Genomic DNA, 26572 nt, shown 5'->3' with positions numbered 1-26572 from the left:
AAAAATAACAAAAGAGAACGAGAAAAAACATGGAAAATCAAAAGCCATAAACTAAAAAAACTCGTGCAGATAAGAGAAGCATAGGATAGCGGTAGCACATCTAATAGATCACTATAAAGTCACTGAGTTTGTGAATTCTACCTGAAAAAGACATTGTAGGCTGCAGGAACAACAGATTGACACAAGGTAATGTTTTGAAAGCGTATTCTAAGCACAGGCAACCACCACCTCTTTGATACCAAAGTAAACCAGCCAAATTCTCGACGGTGCCAAACACTTGATCATTCATTGTCAACAAGTACATTACATGCAGCACAGCATAGAGAAAGGTTGGAGTAGATTATTGATGCAAAGGATTCTACAAATATTGTACAGCATGTGAGCCAAAGTCTATACTACAGCAGTCTAGTCACAGAGTCGATACTATAGATGATTATCATTGTGTATACCACTTTCCTCATCATGCTCCTCCCCATTCTCTATTGGAGGCCAATCCGTATGTCGCCGACGAGGAAACCAAGGAAAACAACCCAATTTGAAGTCATTTCCTATTTGAAGGTAGCTATATGGTCCCATGCCTGCAATTAACACATTTGTATCATGTCTTGATAAGAAGAGAGCTGGCATTAAATAATATTTACTGTTATGTCAGAAACAACACACTGAGAAAAAGAGAGAATCAATGGTCAACTTACTATTTTCACCAAATATCGAGGGGAAAAGATGATGGTAGCATAAAGCTGCCATTACAAAACCTGCAAGGAGTAGTGCAGTTGTAAAAGCCCAAGTTGTGCAAAAATAAACATCAAAATGTAAAGCAAAATGGAGCACTAGTCTTCATGATGACCATGCTTGAAACAAGCTCCTTACCCACCTCTTTACACATCCATTGAATAGCCAGTGGGTGCAACATTAGAGCTACACATGGCAGCCCCATTCTCTAGATTCTATCATGCATTTTAATCCTTACATCCTTCTGCTTTTACAAAGGGATTAGTAATGCTATAAAAGCCTCAGAGCAAATTAGGTGATTGATGAAGACGAGGTGCAAACAAGATGCCTGAAAAGACCTCAACAGCACTAGTATCACTAGACAAGGTGATTGGGACTAGCAGCTAGACAAGGAAATAAGCATGAGTATCACTAGACAAGGCAATTGGGACTGCACCTAGACACCATCTAAATACAGAACTTACCGCTTGATCATCTACATTGGGCTACATATATGGGAGATCTTACCTGCTCCAACAAGACAAACTTACATCATGGGATCCCTCGCCTTGGCCCTTCATCCTCAGCGTAAACCTTCCAGTTTTACATGTTGTGCATGAACACAATATCACTATCTTCACGCACCACACCACCCCCCCCCCACCCCGCGCCTGGTGGGAAAGAGATCCTTCTATTAGGTACCAAGCAAAACAGCCATAATGGCTAAGTACAAACTCAGCTCCATAGAGGGGAGCGAGAGTCAAGAGACTGAAAAAGGGGGAAGGATGCTCTTCTCCTCTGGCTGGCCACTCTGGAGGAGAGGGCTATCTCATACTTTTACCTTTACTTTTTCTTTTTTATTATTTTTATTATAATTTTTGAGGGGAGGGGGGGGGGGGGGGGGGGGGGGGGACAACCACATAGGTGGTCTATATAGTGCCAAGTGGCTCACCACCACTGTCCATGAGAAAGGGACCATGACACCACATCCTCAGAAGGCCTTGCCGCAGTTCCCCACTATCCACGGAGGGTATAAATGATATCAAGTTAGATGCTCCACATGGACTCCGTTGAAGGGGTGAGGGTGCCCTCAATAGCCTCACTAAAGCGAGCTCTCATGCTTGAACTGGCACTGCAGAAATATGGAGATGAGAGACCTGCAGGGAAGTCCCCCACCCTCCTCATATGCCATGGCGGTCTCGGCCTCGGCCTCGGCCACCCAAGCAATTGTGCCCCAAGTAACAGTGTGAGAGGGGGCCCGGTCCATAGTGAAAATGCAGAGAGTCCGCTACCAAACCTGCTGAGCCTTCGGGCAATCCCAAAGGCAACGACGCTCGGACTCCTCAAGATGGCCACACCTCGAACAAACTGATGGCTTACCTCCTATGGCCAGCCAAGTGCCAACTTCCAGGCTCCGATATGCCACGTGCCATAGAAAGAGAGTGATCTTTCGCAGCCCAAAATGTCTCACAGCCTCTTCCAAAAAATCTGAGAGAAACCGAGGGAGGCCCTGAGGCTGCCAGTGCCCTACTACTGCTGGAGTGCGCTCGATCTCTAGCGTTTGAATTCTGTGGCCAAGACATGTCGTGTACGCAAAGAAAGGGGTGCCGAGAGCCTCCTCACTGTCATAGGGATCATGCCATGTCCACTGCCCCGGATCCCACGAGAGTCGCGTGAGAGGGCGACCCTCGCACATCCATAACCGCCAGAATCTCTCTCTGGCCACCTTGACCGGAGGAGGGTCTATATGCCACTCATGCGCATGGAAACCAATCACCCTCACCCTCTTCAAGGGGCATCCACTAGAATCCTGCAAAGGAGGCTCTACTCTCTCAACTCCGCCATGTGGACCAATAGAGAAGGTGAGTAAGGCAGAGCCCTCATTACAATAGAGAAGGTGAGTAAGGCGGAGCCCTCATCAGTGCCATGGACAGCCAAAGATATGTCAAGGCCAAGTCTATCCATACCCTGTATCCTATCGGATCGCAAGAAGCACAAACTCACGGGGCTAGTCCGAACACCGATAAATGCCAAGGGTTCAAGGTGAAAGCTAGAATCAACTCCTCCCAAGCCGAGTACTCCGTGCCTAAAACTGTAAGCATGCCACCTCCAAGTCTGTCTGCCGCCGACTAGAACATGTTGAAGTCACCACCCATGCACCAAAAATCGGCCTATGGGAGGGATTGACGAACCCTACTCCAGAAAGTGGCTCTGCCTGCTGCAGCATTCAGTGCGTGTATGTTCTCTCCAATCCTGATGATCACCCAGTGAGCTCTCCAAGTGACAATGGTGCCTGAATCGACCACTACAGGTAAGAGCTGCTCGCTAATGGAAATGCCCTACCCTAGGTCCTGGAGGCGCCAAAAGCATGTGACAATGGTGCCTAAATCAACCACTACAGCTAAGAGCTGCTCGCTAATGGAAATGCCCTACCCTAGGTCCCGGAGGCACCAAAAGCATGGGACCAAAAGGTGTGACTCCTGCCCTGAAGGATATTCCTGCAACGTCAGGTACAACCCTCGCAAAGATGATGCTCCTGGAGAAAAATAATGTCAATGGGCCCACCAACTACGAATCTATGATGCTCCTCACTGAGAATCCGGTACAAACACTGCAGTCCTCCCAAACCCTGAATGTTCCATGAGACAATCTGCATAAGGCAGAACTGTTGGAACTGCCCTCCACTAAAGAGTCTTGGGCATGGGTTTGGATGGAGAGTAATCACTATCTGTTTTGGGGCAAAGCCACGCCAGATGGGCACAAATCCTGCCCCCCATGTGAAGCCACTCTGTCCAAGCCCTGTAATATGCATACTTTGGGCTCCACCTGTCACAAATCTTCTAGAAAATGTCTTCTGGATGACTCCCTCCATATCAAACATCATGGCCCATAATAGAGTGAGATCAAGGCTAACCAAAAAGGTAACACAAGAAAGATCTTGATGAGATTGACAAGAAATTCATACCTAGCAAAGCCCCTGTAAACACATCTTGCCAATGATGCCAATAGTCATCAACTCGTGAAAGGCCGACTAATAAGGCAGCTAGCAGAGGAGTGAAAACTAAAGCAAGTTTTGCAACATGTCCGCGACCATTAAAAAGCTGAAGCTTTCCTGCCAAATACAGGGATAAGAAGCCCAAACCAGCAAATGACCCTGCATTGAGACCAAATTCAGAAGATGCAAGGTCAAAATCAAACCACAATCAAGCATTTTCAAGACCCATTAATCTAAGACTTTTATTAAGATGAAGCTTAACAGCATTGAAAACAAATGCAGCAACCTGTAGGCTGCAACCAGGACATGCAGACAGGAAGGATGGAAAAATACATGAGGTGTGCCCACTTGGAAAGCTTTTGTGGCCTTCTTTTATCACTGCACGCTCACCATGGCATTCAACCTTCCCAGTAAAGTTGTCATAGATCTGAAATCCAATCACAAAAGCTCCTTATAGAAAGCCTTCACCCTCAATTTGATCACCAGGATAGACTCTTGCTCCATAGCAACACAAGTAGCAAGAGAAGGTTCCAGGCTGAGAAAGTCTACTTACCGCATTCCCATCAGGGAAGCAGCGCCAGAAAAAATCTGGCCGTGGACGACCTACTGCGTCTTTTATAGCGTCTGTGAGGACGGCAGTGATTAAGACTGCAAAGAAAAGACCTACAGAAAATAGTTTGAACTATTCAGATAAAATGTAAAAAAAAGTCAGCATTTTTTTATGCCAAAAAAGCATGTGCAAGCATATCCCAGAGCAAATACATTTATCAAGTGCTTTTTTAATGTTGAGAAGCATTTGAATGCATGTGCATTTACCAAGCGTTGCATGGTGTAAATCAGTGATATCCTTTCTGTAGAGAAAATATACCACGAAAATCACAAGTGGAATAACCAAGGCAATAACCTGCAAAAAGGCACATATTAGATACACAATGAAAGTGACCTCTCCTTATTATAGATCCCCGTATAGCCCTGTTTCACATTTTAAACGGTGAATGTGACCAATGGCAATCCACATGGTATGATAATTGAAAAATACTACAAGCCTGTCATGATGGTGGATCCCACATAGCCTTGCCTCACATTTTAAATGGTGAATGTGACCAATGGCAATCCATATGGTATGATAATTGAAAAATACTACAAGCCTCTCATGATGGTGGATCCCACATAGCCTTGCCTCACATTTTAAATGGTGTGTGCGTACTCTAAAGTGGCATTGGCAATTTTCATGGTAGCCTTGGTGGTTCATCTGTGGTAATCTGCAAGAAATGACCCTGTAAAAAGTCATCTTTGTTGGAATATGTGGTGTTCAATCAATGAGAGAGAGAGAGATGATCATCATCATATTATTAACGTCCACCATCCACCCGAGGCCATATATGAGTATGGGACCAATACAAGCACGCATTACATCAGATAAGGACTGAGGGTCCCATCCAGAGTCCTGAGTGAAAATCTGACTCAGACTTCCACTGTCATCGTGGCCAATAGTCTCAGATGGCAGCTAGCCCTTTCGAATCGTTTCATGGGGGCTAAATTATTGAATGAGAGCTGTGACATGACTGCAAAAGCTAAGCATGAGTCATACTAATTTATGTTGATTAAGAAACTCTATTCTACTTGCACAATCAACACATAGAAGTAAATACAGAGGTTTGACAGAAACTCAGTACGAAGGGCTTTGTGTGAATATATGATCTTATGTGTGTGTGTGTGTGTGTGTGTGTGTGTGTGTGTGTGTGTGGAGTTGCGTGTGTGAGAGCATATCTTGATACAGAGTTCTACACCCACTATTGGGCACTGACGACGTTAGTGGGGATGTCGTAGTATCTAGTCCATACTATACATAATGGAGTTGATACTTATATAGTCTACTGGGGCGTGTGTGAGAGCATATCTTGATACAGAGTTCTACACCCACTATTGGGCACTGATGACGTTAGTGGGGATGTCGTAGTATCTAGTCCATACTATGCATAATGGAGTTGATACTTATATAGTCTACTGGGGATACAGAGTTCTACACCCACTATTGGGCACTGATGACGTTAGTGGGGATGTCGTAGTATCTAGTCCATACTATGCATAATGGAGTTGATACTTATATAGTCTACCCAGTAGACTATATAAGTATCAACTCCATTATGCATAGTATGGACTAGATACTACGACATCCCCACTAACGTCATCAGTGCCCACTGGGTAGACTATATAAGTATCAACTCCATTATGCATAGTATGGACTAGATACTACGACATCCCCACTAACGTCATCAGTGCCCAATAGTGGGTGTATCTAGTCCATACTATGCATAATGGAGTTGATACTTATATAGTCTACTGGGTAGACTATATAAGTATCAACTCCATTATGCATAGTATGGACTAGATACTACGACATCCCCACTAACGTCATCAGTGCCCAATAGTGGGTGTAGAACTCTGTATCAAGATATGCTCTCACACACGCACTCCACACACACACACACACACACACACACACACACACACACACAAGAGCATATACTCACACAAAGCCCTTTGTACTAAGTTTCTATCAAACCTCCGAAGATGCAGGGCAAACTCGGACATAATGAAGCCTAGCACTAAGGGAAGTAGCAAATAGAAAGAATAAGTACAGCAAAAAAAATTTTGATAGGAAAAATGCACCGCTAAAGATAGAAAGAATCAGCACAACATCAACTGGCCGCAACTCGGACGAAAACTTCACAATGTGAAATCTGCATGTCCGCTAATACGGTTGAATTATATACCTAGATGAATCCAGGAACATGCCCAAATTCACCTTTTAGGAACGTGCATGTTATAATATACTCATGGTAGTCAACCCACAAGACTATATAACTATCAACTCCATTATGCATAGTATGGACTAGATACTACGACATCCCCACTAACGTCATCAGTGCCCAATAGTGGGTGTAGAACTCTGTATCAAGATATGCTCTCACACGCACTCCCCCCACACACACACATAAGAGCATATATTCACACAAAGCCCTTCGTACTGAGTTTCTGTCAAACCTCCAGAGATGCAGGGCTGACTCAACCATAATGAAGTCTAGCACTAAGGGAAGTAGCAAATAGAAAGAATTAGAGCAGCAAATAAGTAGTTGATAGGGCAAAATTGCAAATGCACCGCTAAAGATAGAAAGAATTAGCACAATATCATTTGGCCGCAACTTGGACAAAAACTTCACAATGTGAAATCTGCATGTCCGCTAATACGGCTGAATTATATACCTAGATGAATCCAGAAACATGCCCAAATTCACCTTTTAGAAACGTGCATGTTATATACTCATGGTAGTCAACCCACAAGACTATATAACTATCAACTCCATTATGCATAGTATGGACTAGATACTACAACATCCCCACTAACGTCATCAGTGCCCAATAGTGGGTGTAGAACTCCGTATCAAGATATGCTCTCACACACGCACTCCACACACACATAAGAGCATATATTCACACAAAGCCCTTCGTACTAAGTTTCTGTCAAACCTCCGGAGATGCAAGGCAAACTCAGCCGTAATGAAGCCTATCACTAAGGGAAGTAGCAAATAGAAAGAATTAGTACAACAAATAAGCAGTTGATAGGGCAAATGCACCGCTAAAGATAGAAAGAATTAGCACAATATGTCCGCTAATACGGCTGAATTATATACCTAGATGAATCCAGGAACATGCCCAAATTCACCTTTTAGGAACGTGCATGTTATATAGTCATGGTAGTCAACCCACAAGATTATATAAGTATCAACTCCATTATGCATAGTATGGACTAGATACTACAACCTCCCCACTAATGTCATCAGTGCCCAATAGTGGGTGTATAACTCTGTATCAAGATATGCTCACAGATCACACACACACACACACACACACACACATAAGAGCATATATTCACACAAAGCCCTTCGTACTGAGTTTCTGTCAAACCTCCGAAGATGCAGGGCTGACTCAGCCATAATGAAGCCTAGCACTAAGGGAAGATTGGATTGCACACAGGCAGTTACCCCCGAAGGTACACGAGAGAGGCCTGACAAGGGTCTGGGCAGAGACAGGCTCAACATCGACATTGACTCAACTATCCCTCGGGAGTGGCTGACTCCTATCTCAAACCTGACACACACACACACCCCCCCCCTTACCAGACACGATATTCTCATGGTGGCCAACGGAGCAAATGATGACAGTGGTCTACTCACTTTTTCTATTGGATCCCATGCCAAACTAGAGAGATCCGAGCTTCCCGCCCCAAGTGTGGCTAGACATGTTTACCAGACACGATTTTCTCATGGCGGCCAACGGAGCAAATGAGGACAGTGGTCTACTCACTTTTTCTATTGGATCCCATGCCAAACTAGAGAGATCCGAGCTTCCCTTAGAGGATTTCAATGGCGCACCTTGCAAAGGGTGAGGATGATTGGTATTCAGGCACGGAAGTGACACATAGACCCAGCACCGGCCAAGGAGAGATTCTGGAGGCTATGGATTTGGGAGTGCCGACCTCTCACGCGCCTACAGTGGGACCCAGGAGAGTGGATTTGGCATGACCCCGTGGATCAGGAGGAGACTCTGGATGCCCCCTTCTTTGCATATACAGCCCGACTAGGCTGCAGGATCAAGATGCCAGAGATAGATGGCACTCCGGCATCAGCAGCACATTAGCAGTCACAAGGCCTCTCTCAACGATTCCTTTCAGATTTCCAGAAGAGGCTTTAGGACAGCTTTCAACCTAGAAAGATCACCCTCTTTCTTTGGTTGATGGCACACAGGAGTTTGGTGATCGGTACTTGGCTAGCAGTTGGAGGTCGGCTGGTAGCGTGCCCGTGGTGTCTCCCTCATTATTCACTGCTTGCTTAGCATTGTTTGCTGCAATCCCTCACATACGAGGTTTTCTCCCCTCTTGCTCGGGACGTGTATTCCTTTGGATGATGATATTGAGAGCAGGTTCTCACATGTGTTTCCTCTCCATCTCTCTCTCTCACTCTCTCTCCTGTGTTTCCACTTTCCCTTCTTCCGCTACAAATTCTATCATGGTATTAGAGCACCGGTGAAGAACAGTATTGTTTTTGCGTTTTCAGCAAGGTGGACAAATCTGCGTTTTTTTTCTCAGTGTTGCTGCTGGTCGACTGCCTCTTCTAGGTGTTTTCTCCATTGCAGCTATTAGTCTCCCATCGCCGGTTTTACCGCCTGAGACTTCCCCCTCACCTGTTTTCCGCTCTGTTTTGAGGGCAGCAACACCTTAGTGTGCTGCGTTTTTTCTACATGTGGTTTCTACAAGCAGTTTTTCAACGTTTTCTTCAACATCTACCCCCCTTGTAGTGCTGGCCGCCTATTCTGTGCAGGACAGCAACAGCCTGCAAGCTGCGTTTTGTTCTCCTACACGTTTTCTGATGCCGATTTGCTGATCTGAGTCTTGGGTGTACCTATTTCTTCTGCGTTTCCAGAATTTGCCCTTTGTACTGCCCCGACTACCTCTGCGTTTTTAGATTTGCAGCCATAGTTGCTGCGTTTTTCTGAATTGATTCTGCTGGTAGCTCTACCTTCACCTAGGCTCCTTCCGTTGGACCCGAAGGTACCTTCTCTTCAGCGTTTTTCCTCACAGGAGGTGTGGACACTGGTTGGCCTAAATTTTCAGGTTTGTAGCCTCTTGTTTGGCTGGTTTTCTTCTCCAGTGGGGACACAGATCACTTGTAGAGGGGGTGTCTTGTTTGGATTGTGGCTTTGGAGGCAGTTTGGTACTTGAGGAGGATACTAAATTTCTGATTTCAGTCACCGTTTTGCTGATTTTCGAGCATCTATACTTATGTTTTGTTCTTGGCCTTCACAGTTACCCGGTTTCTTCATGTTCCTTGCCTTATGTTGGCGGTGGAGTGCTGTTTCTGCTGGGCAGCAGTGTTTTGGCTGCGTTTTTCTTCCCAAAGGCGTTTTCTTCACTCAGAGGGGACCCATCTCCAGCTACTTCACTTGAGGATCAGTTTCGGGAGCTGTTTTGTATCGGTGGAGACTTTCTTCTGTGACAAGAGTTTACAAATTTTGGAGGAGAGTAGTGATCTTTTCAGAGATCCTGACCAGAGTTTATTTTGTTCGAGCCTGTGTTCGTTGCAATGTTTGCAGAGAAAGGAGGGTGTTTTAAATGTGAGGTGTGATCCTTTCACATGGATCACTTGTTTGTTGCTGATTCTTGGGATCTTATTATGTCACATGCACTCTGCACTGTAGTGCATGGTGACAAACTCGCTCATCATCATCAGTGCAACATTGTACAATATTAGTTCCATTCAGGATGATATTTGTCGTACACCGTGACCCCATTGTAATCCTCAGTCCAAGATAAGTCAAGCACGAGCTACGTAAGTCATTCTCAGCCATAGCAAGTCAGTCAGTCAATCTAACTCCCTTAACCCACTTAAAGAGACGCATTCATGCATATACAGTCAGTAGAAACCTTAGGGTTTGCATTAGAAAGCATCCTGCATATTGCACATCATTCATGCATAGCATCTAGACCATTGCAGGAACCCCAGATATCATCCAGTATTTATCAGGATATTTACTAGGGTTTTTTTGGTATTTTTCCATCATTTTCAGAATTTTTCACTTCATTTATGCATTTATGTTGGACATGAGCAGTCGGCCAACTCAGTAGCCAGCCAACTGGCTCCTTGTGTCCATATAAATAGAGTCCTTGCATAATCATTCACTCATTCAATCATATTCAGCGACCAGCATTCAGGCGCATCAGTCTTCAGCCTACATTCACCTCAGCCCTACGCGTTTGGAGAAGCGTGTCATCCTACAGCTAGAGGAGCATCAATGCTTGTGCATTCAGCCCCCATCAGCAAACGCAGCAGTTCTCAGCATTTAGCCATTAAACCTTGCGTTTTTTGCATCCATACAGTTTTCAGCATTCATCTACTCATCGTTTTGCTCTAGCCACTTGGTGAAGGTAAAACGCAGCATTCATACTCATTTACAGCATTCATACTCTCTGACATGTGAGAGGTCTTTGACCGTAGTAATCACAACCTTAGTCTAACTAAACTGCACTTAACGATGTTTAAGAGATAGACAAATATGTGTCAATGCAATGCAGCTATATTAGATGATGAATGCGGTTTACAATGAGATCCAAATGGATCTATACTGCTGAATATGCTGCCTATATGCTGAATATGCTGAATGAACTTCTGTCCACTATCTTTCCCTTGTCTCCTGGGAAGGAAACGCTGAAGGGATGCTTTGGAACAGATGCTATGCTGACCTGATGATGAAACGCAGATGCTCTCCAACACGGGAAGGTGGATGCTCCATGCGTTTGCAGATCTGATGGGCTGATGATGATGCGTTGCTGAATATGCTGCTCCCAAAGCTTCCTGGAGGAGATGCGTTGGAGAACACCCTGCTGAATGCTGCTATGATGAGCTTGGAGTGCTGAATGGAGAGGCGCCTGTATATATATGCAGGAATGCTGCTGGTCGGCCAGCATAACTGCTGTCGGCCAGATGCAATGTCCACAACTGTTGTCGGCTGCCCCATAAATGCCTGTAAAATGCCTGTAAAAATTGCATAAATGCCTGTAAAATACCTGATGAGTCCTGATGATGCTAATGATGCTAAAATGATGCCATGTCACTGTACACCTGAATGGTGTGCACGTGACATTCCCCGCTGCTAAACTGTTGCTGGGTGGTATACCTGGCAACCTTCGACTCCTCTGGTGATCCTTCTCCTCGGAACCACTGCCCCCTTCTGTCTTCTGCTGCCGGGACTGAGGCCGTCTGCAGGAGTGAAATCCTTTGAGCCAAGACTCTCGGTACTACGGGAACTGAATGGCAAATGCTGCTAAAACTGCCTGGAAATACCTGAGTCACCCCTGACCTGCCTCTGGAAACCTTTCACCTACCATCTCCGTCGTTCCTGAAGCTCTAAACCTCCTGAGGCGATGTTGGAGCAAACTTCCGTCTTCTGTGGAAGAGAAACCCCCTGCTGCTGCCAGTTGAAGCCCAAAACTTATGTCCTCCTTTGATGATGGATGTCATTCTTCCCCAGAGAGTTCATGGGCAACATGTATGCCTTGCAGATGCAAGTCTGACTGCTAAGATGACTGCTAAGATGTCTGCTATGCAAGCCCTGTGCAACCCTATATGCTGTGCAAGAATGCAGATGGATGGGTTACTGATGCATACCTAAGGGAAAATCCCTAAGGGTGGCCTGCAAAATTTTGAGAACTGGGTTTAACTGTGCGGAAGCGATTAACATGATGTCTAACTGAATGACTGATGGAATGAACATGCTCTAAGGCTGGTTACCCTGTAACGCTCTGATACCAATGTGACATGTGAGAGGTCTTTGACCGTAGTAATCACAACCTTAGTCTAACTAAACTGCACTTAACGATGTTTAAGAGATAGACAAATATGTGTCAATGCAATGCAGCTATATTAGATGATGAATGCGGTTTACAATGAGATCCAAATGGATCTATACTGCTGAATATGCTGCCTATATGCTGAATATGCTGAAGGGATGCTTTGGAACAGATGCTATGCTGACCTGATGATGAAACGCAGATGCTCTCCAACACGGGAAGGTGGATGCTCCATGCGTTTGCAGATCTGATGGGCTGATGATGATGCGTTGCTGAATATGCTGCTCCCAAAGCTTCCTGGAGGAGATGCGTTGGAGAACACCCTGCTGAATGCTACTATGATGAGCTTGGAGTGCTGAATGGAGAGGCGCCTGTATATATATGCAGGAATGCTGCTGGTCGGCCAGCATAACTACTGTCGGCCAGATGCAATGTCCACAACTGCTGTCGGCTGCCCCATAAATGCCTGTAAAAATTGCATAAATGCCTGTAAAATACCTGATGACTCCTGATGATGCTAATGATGCTAAAATGATGCCATGTCACTGTACACCTGAATGGTGTGCACGTGACATACTCAGTCTAGAACAATCTCAAACAACCCCTCTCTCAACCCTAGCTTTGCATCCCTTCTCATTCCATTGGGAAGAGTGTATAGGCTCGAGATTGGACATCTTTGGTGTTTCTACAGTATACAGTTCAGCCCAACACTTGGTCTTCAGAGGTCTTGCGTTTGGCTTATCGTCAGTCACACTATCAGTCTCTTTAAAGATAATAAAGCAAATACTATCTCAGTAACGGGATAGGGGGCCCTTCAGTGGGTAATTCGGGACCCCATACGGTGTACAGTTCTTATCTCTCTCTCTCATCTCTCTCTCATCTCTCTCTAAAGTTTGAAGTATTACAGTGGATTGCTAAACTCGCGAAACTCGGGATACAGAAGACGGTGTGAGCATTTGTGTGACAGGATCCTCCAATACGAATACTTCCACTGCAATACGAATACTCACAATGAGGAAGGGAAGCAGGAATATAAACTGCAATGGTAACATGTAACCATTGCAGTTTATATTCCTGCTTCCCTTCCTCATTGTGAGGAGTCTACCTCTGCCTCTCTTTGTGATGCTTTTGAGGATGCCCCTCCCCCCTGCCAGTTTGATGCAATGTGCAAGTTTGTTGTTTTGAAGGATGGTTTTTTGGACCCAACGGGATGCTTTGGATCTGTGGTTGCTAACCGTGCCTGGGGCACAATGGTACTTCCAGAGTTTTTTGGATTTGAATCAGAATCAAGTTGGACTTGTACAAGTCCAACAACATCTTTTTTCAGGAGGATGTGGAGTCCTTTTGTCTAGCGATGCCCACCTCAGTGGAGCGTGCTATGTACAACATTGGGCAACTCATGGTACGGAGTTTGGGCAGATGGAACCCATCTTTTCTACAGAGTCTTAACATCTTGCGATGCCGACCTTTTCAGAGGATGCTTTTGTACAGCATTTGGCTACTCTTGGTACAAAGTTGGGGCAAATTGACTCTTTCTTTTGAGGGTTCCAGTGAGGAGTAGTTTGCTTCTCCCAGGATTGATTATCTACAGGATCTGATCTTAGTTGGTTATGAGGTTTTCCATCTCTCTCTCTCACTCTCTCTCCTGTGTTTCCACTTCCCTTCTTCCGCTGCACATTCTATCACTTAATAGCTTGAATCTTTGCAGGATCCATGCGTAAACCATCTTTCGAAACAATATGCCCCAAATAATGACAAGAAGAATTCACTCTTCTTTCCATTAATGAAAATCTTATGTTTCCTAAGCTCTTCAAAAACAATGGTGAGATGTTCCTTATGCTCAGCCTCACTCTTTGAAAAGATAATAATATCATCAAAGAAAGTTCATGTGAACTTGCGATGAGGTCTAAAGATTCTATCCATCATTCTATTGAAAGTGACCGAAGCATTTGTAAGACCAAAAGGCACCACCAAATATTCATAGAGCCCAAATGATGTTTTGAAAGCCGTTTTGTGTACATCTTGAGGTACCACTCTTATCTGATGGTAGCCACTCTTAAGATCAATGCAACTGAAACAAGCAGCTCCCTAAATCTTGTCAAGAATATCATCAATTCTAGAAATTGGAAATCTATTCTTGATGGTAATCTCGTTAAGGGCCCTGTAATAAACACACATTCTATATGACCCATCCTTTCTCTGCACAAGCAAAACTGGAGAACAATAAGGCGAAGAACATAGTTGTCACGGTACGAAAATACGATATACCGTACGAGAATTTTTGGTACGATATGAAATTTTCGGATACCGTATGATAAAATACGATTTTTTTTTTTAACACTTACAAACTATGGAGCTTCAAGCTTGAATGTGAGGGAAGGTTGGGAGGGGGGAGGGAGGAGTCTACAGTGCTTGAGGAACCAGAACATGGAGACGTGTATCTCCCAATTGGATCTCTCAATTGTCTCCAAAAAAGAACCTACATGGATAATGCAATACCAAAGGTCTCCCAGTGTAGTGTTTATGAGTCATGACTAAGGGACCGTCCTTGCACAAATACGAGCAGTGCATCTAGGGTGATAGGTTTAGGGACTCCTCTATAGATCAAAATGGCCATGTCCAAATCTTCTCCCTCGTACATAACTTGAGGATCTGACTGTCTAGCCTACCTATACCAGGCATCTCCAAGTGATGTAGTAAGATTCTCTCATCCTACCAATCGTGTGTACACTATTAGTCTACCTTGCCAGATTTTTTAGGTCTCTCAGCAACCCCATATGGAATACTAAGTGGACACGAAAGTTGCAAAGTATTGCGGGCATTTGGGATCTTCGTTAAGCTAGATTTCTATTATTTTTTAGCATTTGGAATTTTTTTCTCAAGATAGGGGAGGGGGGGAGGGAGGGAGGGAGGGAATTTTATAATTTAAAAAAACAAAACAAAACTCATACCGTACAAACCGTATGGTACGAATGGGTTCGTACCAGAACGAGAAACAACTATTCGCCTAATCAACCCCTTCGCAAGTAGATCATTCACTTGAGTCATGGTTTCCTCCTGTTGGGCAACACTCACCGTATAAGGTCGATTAGGAGTAGTTACCCTCGGACTTTGCCTTTTAAAGCGACTACTACTGAGGCCATAATAAGACATCAAAAGTACCTCTAACAACCACATTGTCATGATAAGATGGTGGAAAATGACAGAGAGAGAGAGAGAGAGAGAGAGAGAGAGAGAGACACAACCAAAGAGTTGACGACTCTCTGAACCTCAGATAATGTACATTGCTGAATTAAATAGAGCTTACAAATTTAGAAAGAATCACCCTGGATATGCTAATCATTTTAACAACTTGCTAAGCTCTCGTGCTCACATAGATCTAGAGAGGTGAACAAAGCAAGAAAGCAAGGTCCTCCCCCAACTAGTGAAATCTGCTGCAATACGAAGCTTTGTGCTGATTGCTCCTAACGCTCCTTTGGTGCAGGTGTTCTCTCCCTTGAATGGCGCCTCAAACAGATCTATGGAAGATGTGTAGAATGGGGAGAAAAAGGTTCTGTTTGAAGTCCTACAAAGAGTAGGCCCGCATTCATTAATCTGCTTTAGTTCCTGTTAGTTGTTTTCACACTTCCATCAATTTGGTATATGCATTCTTGGTACAAGCCAGAGACTTCAAAAATTAGTGGTTCTCTGCTAAAGCCTACGCCTAACTAGTAATCCTAGCATGACACATACATCTCAGCATCAAGGCTGATTCGTGTAACAAATATGTAAGACACAACTTTCACACATTACATTAGATGAGCAGTGAGTGAGCCATTCCCAACGCACAGACTATGAACAATGAAAGACTTCATTAATGCAGGAAACTTAAAATTCCACCTGTAAGTGAAAGCTTTTCTTGAACCAATGCATGCCCTGCCCTTTTAATTCCGTTGTCAACAAACATACACCTAGCATAGTACCTGGCCTACAAGCTTACAGTTTTTGTATATGAGAGATAGAGAAAGATTAATTATATATTTAGGTGACAGGGTTCAAACCTTGGACCCTTGTACCTGTGCATCAAAAGGCATTACAACCCAAGCTAGAACCCACTGGTCAAGAGACCTTCACAAATGTCTTCTCAGCTAGCACCATATTTCTTTTATCCAAGCATACTGCTCTTGACGCAGAACTTCACATAAGACAAAAATGGCAATCATTCAATGAAAGAGAGGTTGAAGGGGAGAAAGACCTAAGACCTACCGGTACTGCTTCAAAAGGGATTGTGTTCGACTTAAGTGGAAACATGTAGTCCCCTATCATGCTTTTCCCCACAAAACGGTAGAAAGGATCGATTATGTTCAAAATCCCATCAAGGATAGCCAGAGCAAATATAGCAAGCCAATCATTGAGGTGAAATCTGAATAGTTTGTACGTGGCTCTTCTTAAAGTGTTAATTACTTCAGCCCCACGGTCCTCTACTCTTCCTCTCGTCTCCATGGGAGAGGCCATGTCTAAATCACACTTCCCTGCAAAACCAGACCCAAATTGTGCTGTCACAAAAAAGAAAGTTGAAACTGTTCTTGTTTATAAAAAAACTCTAAACATGCAAACAAACTCAAAAAGTACAGGAATATTAACAACAAACCAGGCCCAAATTATACTATTATGTGATACTTGAAACTCTGTTCTTGATTTCAAAAACTCCTCTGAACATGCAAACAAACTCAAAAATTGCAGGAATATTAACAACTCCTTGGTGACTAGAGGATCTACATGGGTTACACCTGGTTGTGTGAAGAGCTCCCTAAGGTTGTGCCATTACAAATGACGATTCGTGCTTTGTATTCTGATGTCGAAGGGATTGGTTAAAGTGAACTTGATTCCACATGGGATGGCTCTGACACAAGCACCAATGGTGGTAAGGTGTCTAAAACAGAGACCGAAAGCAACACCAAATACTCCGAGCAAAAAAGAGCTGACAACATCAAGAGAAACCATGGGAAGTGAAACCAAAACTGTAGGGAGTAGCCGTGAATCTGATACTGAATTCTAATCTGAAGAAAGGGATGAGGTTCCTCAAAACACCTGACGGCAGCTACAGAGGCGACGACGGGGAGCTACTGCAGACAGAGACGAGACTATGGCCGTTGATAATGCGACAGCGAGGGCATGGTACAACAACAGCGACGGCGACAAAAGTGAAGGAGCTGACGGTCAGGCACGCCACTATGGCCTCAGATGGACGGACGGCGATGGCAAGTCGGATGGAACAAAGGCCGGAATGGTGACAGCAACAGAGAGAAGGCCCCAAAAATACAAGGAAACGATACCACGTAATTCACAAAGTGGACGGAGTGCCGCCCGTTGTGCCTGCAGCTCCGCCCACCGCTGGCTGTGGCAGCGGTGGAACTTCCCACACTAGAGCTGCCCAGTCAGCTGGCCGAAGTGGGCGCTTGCGGTTCAATGCACTCTAGTGCCCCCAGCGGGTGTTGAGCGAACACGGGGTCGGCATCTGAACACAGGGTCAGCCATTTCAGCAGTCGCAGGCAAAAAGAGGTCTGTCCAAGCACAGTTTCGCGTGCAGGACCAAGCAATCCCATGAGCAGCTCCCTCCACGAGAGACCAGCTCTGATACCACTGATGGCCGAGAGGAGCTAGGGTTACACACAGAAGCAAGCACATACATAGTACACAAAGATGGTGATGGATAGAGATGCAAATTTGTGGATTGCATTGGAATGTGTGTAGCCAAGGGGGAAAACCCCAAAGAGAAAAAAGGCCCCTAGTTATGCCCTACCATGTAATATATGCCAATAGGCTTCCCATGATTATAGTTCATCTTGACGTTTTGTGGAAGCCTGAATGCCTGAAGGTTGCATGTTCAAATCATAGGACATCCCATTGGATCTAGGAGTCTTAAGCCGTAAAGGAAGGTCCCACGTTTCTCTGAGCCTAAGTTGTGCAAGGCAAACCAGGGCACGAGTAGCGATAAATTGTCACAATCAATGAAGCTCGTCTACAAGTCTCTCCAGCTACCATGGCGGGAGGAATGTTGTTTCATATCAACGAAAAACTCATCCCAGCCATAAAACTGTACACCGCCCCAAGCACATGCATCACCAAAAAGGTGACAATTCACCCCAAAAAAAAAACTCTCTTTCAAATTTAGTTACTACAACAAAGTAGGCCTCAAATTGATGGATCTAAAAATGTCAAACAAGAAGGTGTAGTTTACCCTCGTACTTCTTGAATGTTAACTTCTCCAAGATCGCATTAACGGTAGCCAAGGTTTCCTCATGGAACAAGGGCATACAAGAACTTCTCATGCTCCTTCCTTCAGTAGTTTTCTTTTGAGGTTTGTTGCTCCCTTCAACGTTCCTCTTCCACAATCTATTCATACTCAAAAAGCTGTCAATGGTGGTCTTCCATGGTGCAAACTCTCTCTAGCTCTATCTCCACGCCAGAGGGTGTGGCAGCACCCACGAGTATTGCACGACCTTCAAAGATCATTGGATTTCCGATTCCCCCTCCTCAACGGATAAGCTGGAGAAGACTCTTCGGGCTCTTCCTCACCCGAAGCACCAGCAAGGATGGCTTCCGCTCTCTCTCTCTCTCTCTCTCTCTCTCTCTCTCTCAACTACACTTGCATCTCAATGTCTCATGAAGGCCAACCTATGGGTGGCCTTCAATGAGATCATGCATAGGCACCTTCGCGGTGAGACTAGCAAAGGATCTAATTCAAGAAAGGCATGAGTGAACCAGTGGCGCCCCATCACCCTCCTCAGTGCAGCCTATAAAATCCTCGCTAAAGCAATCGGCCTTGCCTTCAGCCTCACCTCCCAAACATCATCCACGGCACTCAAGGCAAGTTACATCCAAGATAGCATTTTCAGCTATTGAGAGGTGACCACCTCGACCCAAATATTCGAGAAGGCCCACGACCACGTTGACTAGAGCTTTTTGGAGGACACCATGCTGTGGATGGGTTTCTTGGCCTCTTGTGTTAGAAATAATGTCCTGACATTATTATGGGCAGTGGCCAATGTATTAGGACCGGCCGGGCACTTTTTACTCACTTTAAGTGAGGTTTTTTCCCCGCGCCCAATAAGGCGCCCAACTTACCGTTATGTGAAACGGGCACCAGTTAGTGTTATTATATGCCCTAAGTTTTGTAACAATCTTATCTTCATAATTTGAGCTCCATCGTTTTGCTCCACGCCTCCACACGTTTTTCTTCTGTTTCTTCGCGTGCTCCACACCGTCTCTCACTCACAATTGGTATCAGAGCTGGTTGTTGTTCCTGCTCCCGCCTTCCCTACTGCTGGTGAAGCACTTTCGTCGCGAAGAACACTCTCTACTGTGCTGGTCGCCTGCTTCTGGTGCTGAAAAACAGGTCGCCCTCCTTCTACAGACCTGGGCGACTGCTTTCTGTGTGTCTCGGGCACTGTTCTGGTGCAAAAAGCAGTGCTGGTCGCTTTTCTACAGGCCGTACAGCATCTGTGCAGCACGTGTGGCTGCTGGTTGCTGTTTTTCTGTCCGTACAGGTCTGTACAACCAGTTTTGCTGCTGTTTTCTGATCGTACAGCAGCCGTACAGCTGTCGTACAGCCCTATCTGCTGTCTTCTGTCCGTACAGTTCCGTACAGCACCTGCTGGTTGCTGTTTGCTGTCCGTACAGCCTTCCGTACAGCGTTGTACCGTCTTCTGCATCAGTTCGTACCTCAGCAATCTGCAGCAGCAACTCGGGTGAGTCTACCTGCTGAATTTTGGAGCTTAACTGTGAATTTTGTCAGCAAATCAAGTCCGAAATTTGGGGCTTTTGCTGTTTTTGTGTTGCTGCACAATCTGTGACAGCTCCCACAGGTTTTTTGTGGGAATCAGAGAAATTTGAGCCACCAGAAATTTGGGGCTTTTGTTGCTGTGCTGTCTATCTGTGTGAAACAGACAGTCTCCAGCAACATCTGTGGACTCTTGTGCAGTCAGTCTCTTTTGCAGGTTACAGTTTGCTCTCATGGCACAGAACACTGCTGATGTGTTTGGGATTTTAGCCCAAGAAGATAAGTTGGATGGAACCAACTATTCCCTGTGGAGCTTTATGATCAGGAATCTGCTAGTTGCAAAGAATTTGTGGAATTATGTAAGTGGAGCTGAGGCAAGGCCTATGCATGTGGCCCCAGCTACCCCTCCACAACATGGCAGGCAGCAGGTTGTACTACCAGCTCCTCAGGCACCTACACAGGAACAAACTAGGTGGGATTCCAGGGATGCTCAGGCACTCTCTTTGATTGCACTTTCAGTTAAGAGGTCCATTATTCCGCATATCCGTTCATGCAAGACATCTCAGGCTGCATGGGATACTTTGGAGCACATGTATCAGGCTCGCAATGAGGCTAGAGTTGCCTTTTTGAAGCGGGAACTATCACACTTGTGCATGGATGAGGGTGATTCTATGCAGGATCATCTTACGAAGATTCAGGATTTGAGAGAACAACTCTTGAATATTGATGAAATCATTTCTGATGCTGAGATGGTCACCACTACACTTAACTCTTTACCGAGCTCTTATTTGGGTTTTCATACATCTCTTCACTTGTCCATGAGGGGTAATCCTGTCCCTCTATCCTTTCAGGAATTGGTTGGACTTTTGTTGCAGGAAGAGCAGACTCGGAAAAATGTCATGCAAAGGGGTGGTGAGCAAGCATTCTTTGCCAAGAACAAGGGCAAAGGAAAATCTGGTGCATATAAGCCTAAGTCAGAATCAGGACAGCCATCTAGTAAAGAGAAGGATGATGCACAGAAACCTAAAAAGAAGGGTAAGTGCCATTACTGCAAGAAGCCAGGTCACTATATTCATGAATGTCATAAGAGGATAGCCAAGGAAAAGAAGAAAGAGTCTGGTAATTCAGTTGAAGACTCTTCAGATGTGGATAACAAGAAAGATGATGCCACAGCCAACCTTGTGGAAGAGGATTGGTGCTTCTTTACTTGCAGCTATGATCCCTCAAATGAGGTTCATTCACTCAGTGTGAGTGAAAGTGGTGATGTATGGTTCTTTGACAGTGGTGCCTCAAGGCACATCACGTCCAGAAAGGATTTGTTTGGCAAGATGGTACCTTCTTCTTGTGGCAGAAAGGTTACGTGTGCAAATAATGCTTCTTATCCAGTTCAGGGCACAGGGGATGTTATGCTTACAGCCATTAATGGCTCAGAGTTTCTCCTTCAGGATGTATTGTATGTGCCTGGGATAAAGAAGAATCTTCTCTCAGTGTCTTCTTTTGCAAAGAGAGGGCTGGTTGTTTCCTTTGGGGATACTAAATGTATGGTCCGTGACAGGGAAAGTGACTTTGCCTTGGTTGCTACAGGGACCTTATGTCGCGGTTTGTACCGTCTTGATCCTTATGAGAGGCACAGTGCATGTGTTGTTTCTACCTCTACGTCTGCTATGCAGGATGCAGAGTTGTGGCATGCCAGGTTTGGGCATGTAAATTATGGCAGTCTCATGGCACTTCAGAAGCTGAAAATGGTAGATGCCCTACCTAATTTAGAGACTCCTCCCAGACGTGTGTGAGGGATGTATTTTGGGAAAGATGCATCGTCAGGCTTTCAAAAAGGATGGAGTTGTTAGAGCTGTCCGCAAATTGCAGCTCATTCACAGTGATGTATGTGGTCCAATGAGGACACAATCCTTGGGAGGTCATTGGTATTTTGTTACTTTTATTGATGACTTTTCCAGATATGCCTGGGTGTATGCTTTGAAGAACAAATCTGATGTCTTTATGCATTTCCGACATTATGTCAACATGGTTGAAAATGCAACAGGACAAAAAGTGCAGACTCTCAGAACTGACAGAGGGGGGGAATACTTATCTAAAGTATTTGATGCTTTTTGTTTAGAAAAGGGCATAGTACACCAGTGTACTACACCATATACACCTCAGCAGAATGGTGTGGCCGAACGAAAGAATAGGTCACTCATGGAGATGGCCAGGTGTATGCTGAAAGCAAAGGGATTGCCACATAAGTTTTGAGTGGAAGCTCTTATGTGTGCCACTCATGTGTTGAACAGGTGCCCTACAAAGGCACTCAGATCTGTTACACCCTATGAAGCTTGGTTTGATCGGAAACCTAGTGTTGATTATTTTCGTGTGTTTGGTTGCTTGGCTTATGCACATGTACCATAGGAGCTTCGTGGGAAGCTTGATGATAAAGCCATAAAGTGCATATTTGTTGGCTACAGCAGTCAAAGTAAAGGGTACCGTCTCTATAATCCTGTCACACGGAGGATTTTTGTGAGCAGAGATGTTGTTTTTACAGAGAATTCAGCACAACCCATTGCTGAATTTAAATTTCAGCAACCTCAGGAGTCTTTTGATGTATTTGAAGGGTTGTTACCCATTGGCATGGGAACCACAGCTGATATACCGGCTGAATTTCAGAATTTGCAGCCACCACCTCGTGTGTTTGATGCTTTAAATCAGCCCCAGGCTGAGCCTGACATACAGCAAGCAGAAGAGGATATTGTTGTACAAGAGAGGACAGCTTTGCAAGAAGCTAGAACCATTCCTCGTTGGGCTATACAGACTCTTCAAGAGAGTAGACTTGCTGCTCCATTACCAGGTAGGACACGTAGGAGTACACGTGAGGCTGAAAGCTCTCACTTTTCAGAGTCAGCTTGTTTGAGTTCTCTTATGGATGAAGAGGAACCTGAGAGTTTTGAAGATGCAAGTGAAAATCAGCATTGGATGCAGGCCATGCAAGCTGAATTGGATTCTATTGATAAGAATCATACATGGGATTTGGTGGATTTGCCTCCTGGCAAGAAGGCAATTGGTACAAAGTGGGTTTATAAGGTTAAACGCAAACCAGATGGTACCATTGACAGGTACAAAGCAAGGCTGGTTGCTAAGGGCTATGCTCAGAAAAAGGGCATAGATTACGAAGAAACTTTTGCCCCCACTTCTCGGATGACCACCATCCGTGTTGTTGTTGCTATGGCTGCACATTATGGCTGGTTTGTACATCAGTTGGACATAAAAACAGCCTTTTTGAATGGTGATCTTGAGGAAGAGGTTTATGTGATACAACCTCTTGGTTTTGCTATGTCTGGTCAAGAGCACAAGGTGTGCAAGTTGAGGAAAGCTTTGTATGGCTTAAAACAAGCACCGCGTGCCTGGTATGCAAAGATTGATGCATTTTTGACTAGCCAGGGGTTCACCAACAGTCCAACTGAAAGCACCCTCTACATCAAGAGAGATGGGGGGGATATTTTGATAATCATTCTTTATGTAGATGATATGTTGCTCACAGGTACTGATGCGGATAAAATTTCAGATTTTAAGTCCGAACTCAAATCTGCATTTGAGATGTCAGAATTGGGTATGTTGCACTATTACTTCGGCATACAGTTCATACAAAGTGAGAAGGGTATCTTTATGTTACAGTCGAAGTATGTACAGAGACTGTTGGAAAGATTCAAATTTCAAGATTGTAAGCCTATTTCCACTCCTATGGAACCAGGGCTGAAACTTACAGTACATGATGGCAGTGAATCTTTTGATGCTATTCTCTATTGTCAGGCTGTTGGGTGCCTGATTTACTTGTGCAACACCAGACCGGATATTCAGTATGCAGTATCCCAGGTGAGCAGATATATGCACAGCCCACGGATGCTTCATTGGCAAGCTGTAAAGCGTGTGTTTCGTTACTTGCAAGGCACCAAGTCTTATAACTTGATGTTTCCCAGGGGGGGTGACTTGCATTTACATGCATACAGTGATTCAGATTGGGCTGGTGACTTCGACACAAGGCAGTCTACCAGTGGTAATTGTTTCTTTTTGGGACACCATTTCATGGTTGAGCAAGAAACAATCTACAGTAGCTACCTCGTCTTGTGAGGCTGAGTACAGGGCAGCTTTCACAACGACAATGGAATGTGTTTGGCTACGCAGACTCTTGGAAGATCTTCATCCTTTATTGGAGGAGCCTACTCCGATTCTCACTGACAGTCAGAGTGCTATTGCAGTAGCACGGAATCCTGTGTTTCATGCACGAACGAAACACATAGAGATACATTATCATTATGTCAGAGAGAGACTTCATGCAGGGGAGATCAGCATGATCTATTGTCCAACACATGACAATGTCGCAGACATTTTCACCAAAGCTTTACCTCGAGAAAAGTTTGAAGCTTTCCGCAAAGCTTTAGGCTTACTTCCTTTTGGTGATTGACATCATGCCTTGTACCCACATTGGCACTGCAGGAGGGTGTTAGAAATAATGTCCTGACATTATTATGGGCAGTGGCCAATGTATTAGGACCGGCCGGGCACTTTTTACTCACTTTAAGTGAGGTTTTTTCCCCGCGCCCAATAAGGCGCCCAACTTACCGTTATGTGAAACGGGCACCAGTTAGGGTTATTATATGCCCTAAGTTTTGTAACAATCTTATCTTCATAATTTGAGCTCCATCGTTTTGCTCCACGCCTCCACACGTTTTTCTTCTGTTTCTTCGCGTGCTCCACACCGTCTCTCACTCACATCTTGGGTCCAGAAAATCTTGGCCGTCTACTCATTGTCATGCACTACGCTTCGTAATGCAAACACAACATCAATCAGGGAGCTCGTGGGGAGCGTTCTGCTATCTCCTACTGGGAGTAGGTGAAAGTTCATGCAGACAGAGACAGATGGATCACCTAAGTAAATAAATCCTTCATAGATACACCATCGAACTGAATTTCTATCACTTCTCCAAAGGAGACGGGCAGACTCAGCCATGATGAAGGCTAGTACTAAGGAGCGAGCCCACGCTCACACACGATCTAATCTACCCTATACATTATCTAAGTTATCTTGGCACATGCATCTAAACTTTGATAAGTTTTTAGAATTTGGGGGAGGAAAATTAATCATTTCGCTCCATTCTCCACCTTCATAAAAATTTGATAGCTCGAGAGGTGGTTCTAGAGTTAAGATTTTTCTCATATCACTAAGGGATATATTCCAAAAATAAAAGGGTGTGCGTGTGTGCGCGCGCGGGTGTGCAAAGGGGAGGGGCGGGTGTGTGGGTGGCAAAAAACCCACACTTCACCAACCACTCCTCTAAAAGAGCGTCTGACACCAACTAATCGAAGTTCCCAGGTCCATTTAAGTAACGAGCACTTAAATGTAATTTTGTGAGCTCGGTGTTCCTAAGCCCATTTGCAAGGATTGTAATGTTAATCTAATTTGAAGCCAAAGCCAGAGAGGAAGGTCTACTCACATGCAATGCCAACATATTACTCATGTTTTCTGTGGGTTTGAAAGCCTTCATTAAAAATTTCAATGTTGCTATCATTTTTATGGAGTGGTGAAACATGAGAGTACCTGCTGAAAGGGAATGCAACAGTGGCTCCTCTGCAATATCTTCCTTTACTGGCTCCGGATGTGCCCTTAGGTAGACTCCCAAAGAGATGCTTCGGATGCCTACAGAAAGAAAGATTAACTGTAGAAGGAAGAAGTTAAAAGAGAAACCAAAGTAACTCTTTGTTGCACTTGACAATATGACTGACAGAAAAATGAGCCCTTTCACTGCAGGGTTTGGCACAGCCCATATTCCCGCCTAAACTTTTTTTTGGAAGGAGGAGACTTCCATAAACTATGATTTAAACAATACAAAATCACGGCTGGAAGCTGGAAAATGAAGAATCAATTAAATTAGCATCTTATGCGATTTAATAATCCTCATTGCAGCATGGTGGAGCACCTGGGGCTCCAAATCATGACCACAGAAAGCGACGGAGGGCTAGCGTTTTGTGTACTGAGAACAAGTTTCATGTACTCATGACAAGCGTCGTACCAGCGGAAAATAGGGTTTCACTTGGGAATTGCACGTGAGGGCTTCCACAACAGTGAATCACACAGTGGACATTAGGGTTTTACCTACTGAAAGGTTAAAATGGCAAGTTAGGGCTTCAGTAGATGATAGGTTGCACATGAACCACCACACAGTTTTATCTAAAGATAGCAAATAAGGGATTGAATCACACAATTAAGGTTTCCTCTAATAAGGTTCGATAAACAGGAAAAACAGGCTTTCGTCTTGTGGAGAGAGTTTGCAAGAGCTAGGTTCCATCAACAGTGACCCTGGAAAACACAGTGGAATAAGAGCGCTAGGGTTTCAAGTACTCACACAAACTAGGGTGTAATAAACGGTGAGCAGGAAAAAAACAGTAAAAGTCGGAGCACTAGGGTTTCATGGACAGAGAAAGAGAGGGATACCTGGAGGAGAGGAGAGGGGTGCTTCTTCTTGGTGCTCAGCGGGCAGCGATGTCGAGCGACTTCTCATGCTGGAAAAAGCAAAGCGAATCTGCGTTTCTTCCGATAGGGGTCTACTCAGCTCTTCACTGTTGTTGACGCTGCATTTGCTTATGCTCTTGATAGTCGTTGGACAGGCCCACATAGACAAGTACGCGTTGTTCAAAGCCGCCCCACACAAAA

The 26572-nt window shown here is 44.7% G+C and overlaps 1 protein-coding gene across 6 annotated transcripts; it reads right to left on the bottom strand.

The window, feature by feature from the left end:
* Positions 1-320: 320 nt before the first annotated feature.
* On the bottom strand, positions 321-26572 carry LOC147620519 (lipid phosphate phosphatase 2-like). 6 transcript variants are annotated; one of them, XM_086824751.1, is made up of 10 exons: positions 26354-26508; positions 25460-25577; positions 16883-16995; positions 16359-16624; positions 4523-4610; positions 4260-4369; positions 4040-4133; positions 3677-3865; positions 696-755; positions 321-578 (listed from the first exon to the last, which is right to left on the bottom strand). In XM_086824751.1, exons 4-10 carry the CDS (start codon positions 16605-16607, stop codon positions 424-426), a joined length of 945 nt encoding a protein of 314 aa, XP_086680877.1. In that variant the 5' UTR covers positions 16608-16624; positions 16883-16995; positions 25460-25577; positions 26354-26508; the 3' UTR covers positions 321-423. The 6 variants fall into 6 exon arrangements, with proteins under 6 accessions (XP_086680877.1, XP_086680871.1, XP_086680873.1 ...); XM_086824745.1 differs by lacking the exon at positions 16883-16995 and having other exon boundaries at positions 25460-25558; positions 26354-26532; XM_086824747.1 differs by lacking the exon at positions 16883-16995 and having other exon boundaries at positions 26354-26507.

The sequence above is a fragment of the Cibotium barometz genome, chromosome 31 (genome assembly GCF_041138505.1).
Source record: "Cibotium barometz isolate CiBa-2024 chromosome 31, ASM4113850v1, whole genome shotgun sequence".
In the NCBI taxonomy this organism is placed as follows: Eukaryota; Viridiplantae; Streptophyta; class Polypodiopsida; order Cyatheales; family Cibotiaceae; genus Cibotium; species Cibotium barometz.
This window is presented reverse-complemented; position numbering and strand designations above follow the sequence as displayed.